The sequence below is a fragment of the Sapajus apella genome, unplaced genomic scaffold, assembly GCF_009761245.1.
Source record: "Sapajus apella isolate SASKATOON/1434 unplaced genomic scaffold, GSC_monkey_1.0 scaffold1, whole genome shotgun sequence".
Lineage (NCBI taxonomy): Eukaryota > Metazoa > Chordata > Mammalia > Primates > Cebidae > Sapajus > Sapajus apella.
Window position 1 is genome coordinate 75,874,164 of NW_022436941.1, and position 10,775 is coordinate 75,884,938.

The following is a 10,775-nucleotide window of genomic DNA, read 5'->3' on the forward strand; positions in this document are numbered from 1 at the left end:
TCTACCTCAGCCTCCTGAGCCGCTGAGGTTACAGGCATGTGCCACCATGCCTGGCTAATTTTTGTATTTTTAGTAGAGACAGAGTTTCACCATCTTGGCCAGGCTGGTCTTGAGCTCCTGACCTTATGATCCACCCATATCAACCTCCCAAAGTGCTGGGATTACAGGCGTAAGCCATCACACTCAGCCCACCATTTTTGTTTTTGTTTGTTTGTTTTAGAGACAGGGTATCACTATGTTGCCCAGGCTGGAGTGCAGTGGCTATTCACAGGCGCAATCCCACTACTGATCAGCATAGGAGTTTTGACCTGCTCCATTTCCAACCAGGGCCGGTTCACCCCTCCTTAGGCAACCTGGTGGTACCCCGCTCCTGGGAGATCACCATATTGATGCTGAACTTAGTGTGGACACACCATCGGCATAGTGCACTATAGCCCAGAACTCCTGGATTCAAGCGATCCTCCAGCCTCAGCCTCCCGAGTAGCTGGCACTACAGGCACGCACCACTGTGCCTGGCATTTTCAAAACATAATATTTGATGCTGGGCACAGTAACTCACTCCTGTAATCCCAGCACTTTGGGAGGCTGAGTTGGGAGGACCACTTGAGGCCAGTTCAAGACCAGCCTGGGCAACATGGTGAAAACCCATCTCTACTAAAAATACAAAAATTAACTGAGCAAGGTGGTTGTATGCCTGTCGTTTCAGTTACTTGGAAGGCTGATGTAGGAGGATCTCTTGAGCCCAGAAGGCGGAGGTTGCAGTGAACTGAGATCATGCACTGCACTCCATGCTGGGTGACAGAGTGAGACTGTCTCAAAAAAAAAACAAAACCAAAAAACCCCAAACCAACAACAATAACAGATCACACACAGGGTTTTGTGTCACGTTAATCCTGAGACTCTGTCACCCAGGATGATGCAATCTTGGCTCACTACAAATTCTCAGGCTTAAGCAATGCTCCCACCTCAGCCTCCCAAGTAGCTGAGATTACAGGCCTGCACCACCATGCCTGGCTAATTTTTGTATTTTTTTGTAGAGACAGGGTCTCACTTTGTTGCCCAGGCTGATCTCAAACTTCTCAGCTCAAGTGATTACCTGCCTTGGCCTCCCAAAGTGCTGGGATTATAGGCATTAGCCACCTCATCAGGCCATGTTCATCCCATTAACATTTGGCAGTGCCTAGCACAGTGTAGACTTTTTAGAATTGTGGAATAACAATGATTAATGAAATTAAACATATAGTTGAAGATCCTATTAGGGTATACAAGATTTTTTCCCTGATTTAGAACTACATCAAAGAAAGAAGGGCCTAAGACCAAGGTTTGGGAATGTACCCAATGAATTGCTAAAAAGAGAGCTGGCTTTAGTAATGGTAGGAAGAAGTTATTTCTTCAACGAAATAGAATACACACAGATAAATTTCAAACTGAGAGCCATTACACTAGCTGGCAAAACAGATGTGGATATCGTGGCCCTGGTACTCACACAGTTTATAATCAGGTGCACTGTCCTATTACAATGCCCAATATGTTCTTATTATGGTATTTACAGCGTTTTGGATTTTCTGTCCCTCTCTCTCAATAGAATAAACTTTGAGGTAAGTTTCTTATTTAACTTAGAATCCCCAGCAGTGTTTGATACACAGTTGGAGCTCAATAAATGTATATGGAGTGAGTGAATGACGAGGCACAAAAGCAATTTGTTGAATTACTGGTTGAATGAATCAAATAAGTGTCTAGGATTCACGGGCTGTCTTCTGCACGATAAGCTTCATTCTGTGGGTCTGAGTTTCTCCTGGTTCCCAATCATGTGTCTTTTTGCGGATTATCTACTCTGTAGCTGGACTTTTGCATTTTTTCAAGATATTCTTCTATTCCTAATAGAAGCAACCCTAGCGAAACCAGACGTCAATTCTTTTCCCCAGGGCAAGTAGCGAAAAATACATTCCATAAAAGAGCAAGCGAATCCCAAATCCCGGGTTTCCCACCCCCACAAGCTGCGGGGGGAAAAAGGAGCGAGGCACCTGAATACTGTACTTCTTTGGACCTCATTGATCCCAGAAACTGGCCTTCTAAAGCATCCATAGTCTTAACCTCATTATATAATTTAAACCGCCTTCGCAACACCGAAAGGACCACACCAAAACCTCATACAGCTCTGGTTGGGACAAGGACTTCAGCTCCAGACTGAGGTGCTCCGTAAGGCGGTGTCTTCTGGGATCTGTAGGCTCCCTCGGTTCGGCTTTCCTCACTCGGTGACTCCAATTCCCGGCAGCCACTGGGGTCCAAGGTCCGCCCTCTTTCTGGGGGAGGAACCCATACGAGGGGGGGCGGACCCTTGCTTTTCCGTCGCATGGGCCGGAATGTTGCGGGCGGCGAGGGACTGCGATTCCCACGTGGTGGCTTTCTCTCACTAGCCCACTTTGGTCCTCCTTGACGTCCTGGGCCTGTGGACTCGCTTCCTGTCGAGATGCCGAAGGTCAAGTCAGGGGCTGTCGGCCGCCGCCGCAGGCCGCAGGAGCAGCACCGGGAGCTCGGGAGCGCTGGAGGTGCGGATCCCCTCGAGGAAGCTGGGGTAGGATCAGGTCTTACGGCAGGACCGAGCTTGGGGTGCGGAGCGAGACCTGATCCGCGGAGGCCGGTCAGTACCCGCTCCCGTGAGCGCGGAAGACCGGGGGGGTCACTGAGCCGGCCGCAGGCCCTGCACGTCGCCGCTGGCCTCCTTTCCAGCTGGAGGATGAACTTTATAAAGAGTTTGTCAGTCCTGGCGTGACGTTTCATGGCCCTGGTTGGCGCAGAACTCTTCCCCCTACCCATCCAGCTTTCTTCTCTGCGACAGTCTAATATCTCATCTCAGTAGGAAAATTAAGGCTGTTCCGTGTTTTCTTACAGGACTCATGTTCAACACGGGAATTGGGCAGCACATTTTGAAAAATCCTCTCATTATTAACAGCATTATCGATAAGGTGGGTGTGGAAGAGGAAAGGGAGAAAGTTGTTGGTTTATTAATTTTATTCCTATGAATACATAAGCGCAGAAAGTCTGCCTGCCATAAAATAGATGCTCTGTAAATATTTGTTGAATGAATCAAATAATTGTCTAGAATTAACCGGCTGTCTTCTGCATAAGCTTCATTCTGTGGTCTGAGTTTCTCCTGGTTCCCAATTCTGTGTCTTTTTATGGATTATTTACTTTATAGCTGGACTTTTTGTATTTGTTCAAGATAATTCTTTTTCTTTTCTTTCTTTCTTTCTTTTTTTTTGACTGAGTTTTGCTCTTGTTGCCCAGGCTGGAGTGCAATGGTGCGGTATCAGCTCGCTGCAACCTCCGCCTCTGGGTTCGAGCGATTCTTCTGCCTCAGCCTCCCGAGTAGGGGGGATTACAGTCATGTGCCACCATGCCCGGCTAATTTTTTGTATTTTTAGCAGAGACGGGGCTTCTCCATGTTGGCCAGGCTGGTCTCGAAGCCCGGACCTCAGGTGATCTGCCCACCTCTGCCTCCCACAATGCTGGGATTACAGGGGTGAGCCACTGCACCTGGCCTATTCTTCTATTTCTAATCCCCTTTTTGATCACTTTTAGGTTTTATGTACTTCATCTATTTATGTCTAAGCCACACATGAGAAAGTTTGTTTCCCAGAAAAACATGTAGTATCATGTATAAATTATTTGGTGTATTCCAGTGCCACATGTAAATTACTCGAAGTATTACTCCTGTCTGGGTTATTGATGCTCTCTTATGGTTATGGATGATTGAGTGCTAGGAAATGAAATATACACGGTGCAGAGTACACTTGTGGTTACAAGCAAAGAAAGCAGCCTGGAGCTTTACACAGAAAGAGCATTACGTAGTTAAAGATCTTGTCAGGCTTCATGTCATTTGAAAAATGAGAAAAAAAAATGAAGGTTGGTGTACCATTTTAACCTTTTTAGCTCATAGTTTCCTTTGAGCATCTAATGAAAGCTGTGGCCCTAGAATATTATAGCTGTGTACAAACATTCAGTTTTGTGTACAGTTTCTGCTCTTCTGTGTCCTTGAAACCACACATGGGTTGAGAATTGAAAAATCCTCATCCAACGTGTACAATCCTTTCCCATTTGAACTTGTTAATATGAACAGAGAAGGTAACAAGAGGCTATTGGAATATTTCTAGATAGAAAGCAGAATGCCTTTCCCACAAATGCTGTTCCTGCTTTTCTGACTTCTAAAGTTCAGCAGTATTCCTCCAAGTTAGGAGAGGTCTTAGATTTTCATTTACACCAAATGTTATTGAAGTAATTTTGTTAACCACATAGATCGTAAAGAAATCTAAAAATGGAGTCAGAGTAAAAGCTCTTATCGGAGCACATATGAGTAAAGATGCTCAGGTGTAAATTAACTTCTGTGTCCTGAATGTGCCGGAATAGCTAAAGTGGCTGTGCTTGCTTTTAGGCTGCCTTAAGACCAACTGATGTGGTGCTAGAAGTTGGACCTGGAACTGGCAACATGACTGTAAAGTTGTTAGAAAAGGCAAAAAAGGTAAAAAGGGGATTTAATGCTTGGTATCACAAATGACTACGTTAGCAAGCTCAGCTGGTTTACAATCTGAATATGTTTTAACTAATTGCAGTTATTTTAGTAGTAACTCCTGATCCCTCGTTATAAATTTTGCCTTAGAAAACATGAGATATTTCAGTCAGGAAAACAGAAACCAGGTTAGGTATTTCAACAGGGATTTTTTTTTTTTTTTTTTTTTTTTTTGAGAGGGCGTTTCATTCCACCCAGGCTGGAGTGCAGTGATGCAATCCCAGCTCACAGCAACCTTTGCCTCCTGGGTTCAAGAGATTCTCCTGCCTCAGCCTCCTGAGTAGCTGAGATTATAGGCACCTGCAACCACACCTGGCTAATTTTTAGTAGAGATGGGGTTTCACCATATTGGCCAGAGTGATCTCAAACTTCTGGCCTCAAGTGATTCACCCATCTCAGTATCCCAGAGTTCTGGGATTGGGGCCGAGTGCAGTGGCTCATGCCTGTAATCCCAGCACTTTGGGAGGCTAAGGCAGGTGGATCACAAGGTCAGGAATTCAAGACCAGCCTGACCAACATGGTGAAACGCCATCTCTACTAAAAATACAAAAAAAATTAGCTGGGTGTGGTAGCATGAGTCTGTAATCCCAGCTACGTGGGAGGCTGAGGCAGGAGAATCACTTGAACCCAGGAGGCAGAGGTTGCAGTGAACTGAGTTAGAGCCATTGCACTCTAGCCTGGGAAACAGAGCAAGACTCTGACTCAAAAAACAACAACAACAAATTGCTGGGATTATAGGCATGAACCACCATGCCCAGCCTCAACAGGGAATTTAGGAAGGAAATACCCAAGCCCTCTCCCTTGTACCCTGGTGCCTTTCACTGGCCAAGTCCAACCAGACATTGAAAGGTAAGGGAGCTGGACTGCATTATCTACAGAATGCAAAAAAAAGTCGATAATAGACCTGGGAGGGCCTTTCTCAGTGGCTCACACCTGTAATCCCAGCATTTTGGGAGGCTGAGGCGGGTGGATGGCTTGAGCCCAGGAGTTCGAGACCAGCCTGGGCAACATGGTAAAACCCCATCTCTACAAAAAATTGTCCTGGTGTGGTGGTGCATGACTGTAGCCTCAGCTACCAGGGAGGCTGAGGTGGGAGGATTACCTGAGCCTAGGAGGTTGAGGCTCCAGTGAGCCATGATCCCACCACTTGACTGTAGCCTGGATGACAGAGTAAGACCCTGTCTCAAAAAATAATAAATAAAAATAAAAATAAAGATACATCTGGGAGCCAAACAATAAGCAGCACATTGTTTACCCTGTAAACACAGTCTGCATAGAAGTAGAGCCAGGCACTGTGGCTCACATCTGTAATCCCAGAACTTTGGGAAGCTGGGGCAGGAGGATTGCTTGAAACCATGAGCTTGAGACCAGCCTGAGCAACAAAGCGAGACCCCATTTCTACAAAAAATAAAAAAGAGGCTGGGCATGATGGCTCATGCCTATAATCCCAGCACTTTGGGAGGCTGAGGTGGGAGGATTGTTTGAGCCCAGGAGTTTTGAGACCAGCCTGGGCAACATAGTGAGACCTGTCTCTAGAAAAAATAAATAAAGAAAATTAGCTTGAGGTGGTGGTACACACCTGTGGTCCCTGTTCCTCAGGAAGGTGGGGTGGGAGGATTGCTTGAACCCAAGACTTCTAGGCAGCAGTGACCTATGATAGTGCTGTTGCACCCCAGCCTGGGTAACAGAGTGAGACCCCATCTCTTAAAAAAATTTTTTTTTTAAATAAAAATAAAAGAAGTCAATGAAACCTCAGCTGAAATTGCAATAAAATTTCAATTTCAGCCTTATTTGACATCCACTTTCATTTACTTGAAAAGTTATCTATGTCATGTATTCTGTATCTCAGTAGATGTAACATACTAATAGTAAGAGCGACTGCATTGTACGCTCCTCTCTAACAACACTTACTGCACGGCCATATGGTGTATTTTTACCATCATCTGTTCAATTACAAAGCGTAGAGACAGATGAAACATGATTCTATTGATTATATGGGTAGAACTCTCACATAATCTGGTTGTCTACTTTTCTGGGTGGTGGTTTGTGTTTGCTTTTTTGAGATGGAGTGTCACTGTTGCCTGGGCTGGAGTGCAGTGACGCAATCTTGGCTCACTGCACCCTCTACCTCCTGGTTTCAAGCGATTCTCCTGCCTCAGCCTCCCAAGTAGCTGGGATTACAGGCGCCCACCACTATGCCCAGCTATTTTTTTTCTATTTTTAGTAGAGATGGGGTTTTTTCATGTTGGCCAAGCTGGTCTCAAACTGCTGACCTCATGATTTGCCTTCTTGGCCTCCCAAAGTGCTGGCATTATAGGTGTGAGCCACTGCACCAGGCCGGTATTTGCTATTTGAAGTAGGAGAGTACAATTGAAGGAATATTGATGGTTGAAATGCGAAAAGAAGACAGGCATGCTGGCGGGTGCATCCCAAGGCGGGTGAATCACCTGATGTCAAGAGCTCGAGATCAGCCTGACAAACATAGAGAAACCCCATCTCTACTAAAAATACAAAACTAGCCGGGTGTGGTGGTGCATGCCTGTAATCCTAGCCACTCAGAAGGCTGAGGCACGAGAATCACTTGAACCTGGGAGGCGGAGTTTATGGTGAGCTGAGATCCCACCGTAGCACTCCAGCCTGGAAAAAAAGAGCAACAAAACAAAAAAAAAAAAAAAAAAAAAAAGGGAAAATAAGTTTGTTACATAAATCATGTAAGAGTTCCTATTAGGATAACAATAAGAGATTTATATTCCAATTAACCTAAATAATTTTTTTTTAAATTAGGTTGTTGCTTGTGAACTTGACCCAAGGCTAGTAGCTGAACTTCACAAAAGAGTTCAGGGCACGTGAGTATACCTAATAGAATTTAAGTGCATTTCGATCTCATGAAACAATATTCTTTTTACATCTCTTCTTTTTTCGTTAGGCCTGTGGCCAGCAAACTTCAAATACTGGTGGGTGATGTGTTGAAAACAGATTTGCCATTCTTTGATGCTTGTGTGGCAAATTTGCCTTATCAGGTATGTCCTCACATTTTCAGGAACATCATACTAAGTGTTTCTCTGATGTGTCTTTCCCAGAAATAACTAGTTAATTCTCTTACAGATCTCTTCGCCTTTTGTCTTCAAGCTGTTGCTACATCGACCTTTTTTCAGGTTTGTGTGAAAAGACTAGAGTTACTGCCAAATTTTAGAAAGACTTACGATTCAGGTGATGAACATAACCAAAAATGAAAGTCAGGTCAGTTGAAAAACTACTGAAGAAGTTTTGTAGAAAATGTTGATTTATATGGAGGTCTTTCTGTCTTTTTAATTGAGAGTTTATTTGGGGGCAGTGTGCTGCAAGTCCTGCTTCAGACAGCCTTTCCCTATTTTTGAATCTTTCCTGCCATTAAGCCTAGGTTAGAATTGTTAGTACCTTATGTCTTGACAATTGCAGTGGTTTCCTAACGGGTCTCTAGTATGAGAGGTCTTCAAAAAGTTCATGGAAAATGTGTATTATGAAAAAACTATGCATGGATTTCAATTTTTTTTTTTTTAACACCAAAATAAACTCTGTACTAACTGAACAGGATCTAGTTAGTGTGAGGCACTGAGAAGGATAAGACATCAGTTTGAAAAGAGCCCCTATCAGAGCAACATGAATTGTGCTAAAAGTGAAGAACAAACATCCAATTTATGGTGAAGCTTGGTTGGAAGAATGGTGAAATCACTGATGCTCTACAAAAAGTTTATGGGGACATTGTCCCAAAGAAATCAGCAGTTTACAAATGCATAACTCATTTTAAGAAGGGATGAGACAGTGTTGAAGACGAAGCCTACAGTGGCAGACCATCCATATCAGTTTGTGGGAAAACATTCATCTCGTTTGTTCCCTAAGTGATGAAGAACAACATTTAACAGCACAAACTATAGCCAACACCATAGACACCTCAGTTGGTTCAGCTTACACGATTCTGACTGCAAAATTAAAGAAACTTTCTGCTTGATGGATGCCAAAACCGTCATACCCTCCCTTCTGAAAGATTGTATGAAAAAACAAAACAAAAAACGTACTCAAATCACCTGCAGATAAAAACAGAGCTTCTATTGAAAATTTTATATAAGTGTGATCAAAATCCTGAAACATGGTCAGGCGCAATTACTCACGCCTCTAATAGTAGCACTTTGGGAGGCCAAAGCAGGCACATCACTTGAGGTCAGGAGACCAGTCTGTCTAGCATGGTGAAACCTTGTCTCTACTAAAAATATAAAAATTAGCTGGGCATTATGGTGGGCACCTGTAATCCCTGCTACTTGGGAGGCTGAGACAGGGGAATCACTTGAACCCAGCAGGTAGAGGTTGCAGTGAGCTGAGATTGCACCACTGCACTCCACACTCCAGCCTGGGCAACAGAGTGAGACTGTCAAAATAAAAACAACAACAACAACAAAAGATCCTGAAACATTTATTCAAAGAATTATAACAGAGGTGAATTGTGGCTTTACCAGCGTGATCCTAAAGACAAAGCACAAAGTAATGCCTACCCAGAGGCAGAAGGGGTCCAGTCAAAGCAAGCATAGACCAGTCAAGAGCAAAGGTCACAGCAAATTTTTTTTGGAATGCTCCAGGCGTTTTGCTTGCTGACTTTCTTTAGGACCAAAGAATGATAACATCTGCTTATTACAAGAGTGTTTTAAGAAAGTTAGCTAAAGATGTAGCAGAATAACTCCCCGGAAAGCTTCCCCAGAGATTCCCCCACCATAATACTTCCACTCCTTCCTCTCATCAAATGAGGACAATTTTTTGAGTTTCAATGGGCAATGGTTAGCTGTCCACCTTACAGTCCTGATTTGGCTTCTTCTGGCTTATTTTCTTTTTATTTTTTGAGACAGTCTTGCTCTGGCATCCAGGCTGGAGAGCAGTGATGTGATCTGCACTGACTACAGCCTTGACTTCCTGGGCTCAAGCATTCCTTCCACCTCAGCCTCCCAAGCAGCTGAGATTACAGGCATGTGCCACCACACCCAGCTAATTTTTGTATTTTTTAGAGATAGGTCTCGCCATGTTGCCCAGGCTAGTCTCACACTCCTGAGCTCAAGCTGTCTGCCCGCCTCAGCCTCAAATGCTGGGATTATTACAGGCATGAATCACCGTGCCTGGGCCTACCGATTTATTTTCATTTCCTAATCTTAAAAAATCTTGAAAGGGCACCCTTTTTTCTTCAGTTAATAATGTAAAATAAACACTGCATTGACATGGCTAAATTCCCCAGAGCCTCGGTTTTTCTGATATAGACTAAAAGGCTGGAATAATCACTTACAAAAGTGTCTTGAACTTGATGGAGCTTATGTTGAATAATAAAGTTTATGGTTTTTTTTTTTTTTTTTGAGACAGGCTGGAGTGCAGTGGTGAGAACTCAGCTGAGTGCAGCCTCAGCCTCCCTGGCCTGGGCTATGTGATTCTCCTACCTCAGCCTTCTGAGTAGCTGGGATTACAGGGGTGTACCAGCATTCTTTGCTAATTTTTGTATATTTTTTAGAGACAGGGTCTCACCATGTTGCCCAGGCTGGTCTTGAACTCCTGAGCTCAAGCGATCTGCCAGCCTTGGCCTCCTAAAGTGCTGTGATTATACGTATGTGCTACCACCCGTAGGCTTATTTTTATCTTTTAACTCAATATTTCCACGAACTTTGAAGTCACTTTCTACATTTTTTTTTTTTTAAAGATGGGGTTTCACCATGTTGGTCAGGCTGGTCTTGAACTCCTGGCCTCAGGTGATCGGCCCACCTTGGCCTCCAAAGTGCTTGGATTACAAGTGTGAGCCACCACGCCCAGCCTTTTTTTTTCTTTTTTAAAATAACATGGAATAGAATATATCAGAGGGTAGGGCCAGGCGCCGTGGCTCATGCCTGTAATTCCAGCACTTTGGGACGCCGAGGTGGGTAAATCACCTGAGGTCAGGAGTTCGAGAACAGCCTGGCCAGCATGGCAAAACCCTGTCTCTATTAAAAATACAAAAATTAGCTGGGCATGGTGGCACATGCCTGTAATCCCAGCCACTAGTGGGGCTGAGGCAGGAGGATTGCTTGAACTGGGAGGCAGAGGTTGCAGTGAGCTGAGATTGTGCCACTGCAGTCCAGCCTAGACAACAGAGTGAGACTCTGTCTCAAAATAATTAAATACACACACACACACACACACACACACACACACACACACACACACA

At 44.2% G+C, this 10,775-nt stretch overlaps 1 protein-coding gene across 2 annotated transcripts in view; it reads left to right on the forward strand.

The window, feature by feature from the left end:
• The first annotated feature begins 2,292 nt into the window (after positions 1-2,292).
• The window catches only part of DIMT1 (DIMT1 rRNA methyltransferase and ribosome maturation factor), a 15,741-nt gene continuing 7,258 nt past the window's right edge, over positions 2,293-10,775 (forward strand). Inside the window, exons 1-6 of one of the 2 annotated variants that reach the window (XM_032280028.1) lie at positions 2,293-2,549; positions 2,893-2,966; positions 4,433-4,519; positions 7,352-7,413; positions 7,494-7,587; positions 7,673-7,722. In XM_032280028.1, coding sequence (XP_032135919.1) covers positions 2,471-2,549; positions 2,893-2,966; positions 4,433-4,519; positions 7,352-7,413; positions 7,494-7,587; positions 7,673-7,722 — 446 coding nt within the window. In that variant the 5' untranslated portion in view covers positions 2,293-2,470. The other variant, XM_032280036.1, reaches the window with a different exon arrangement.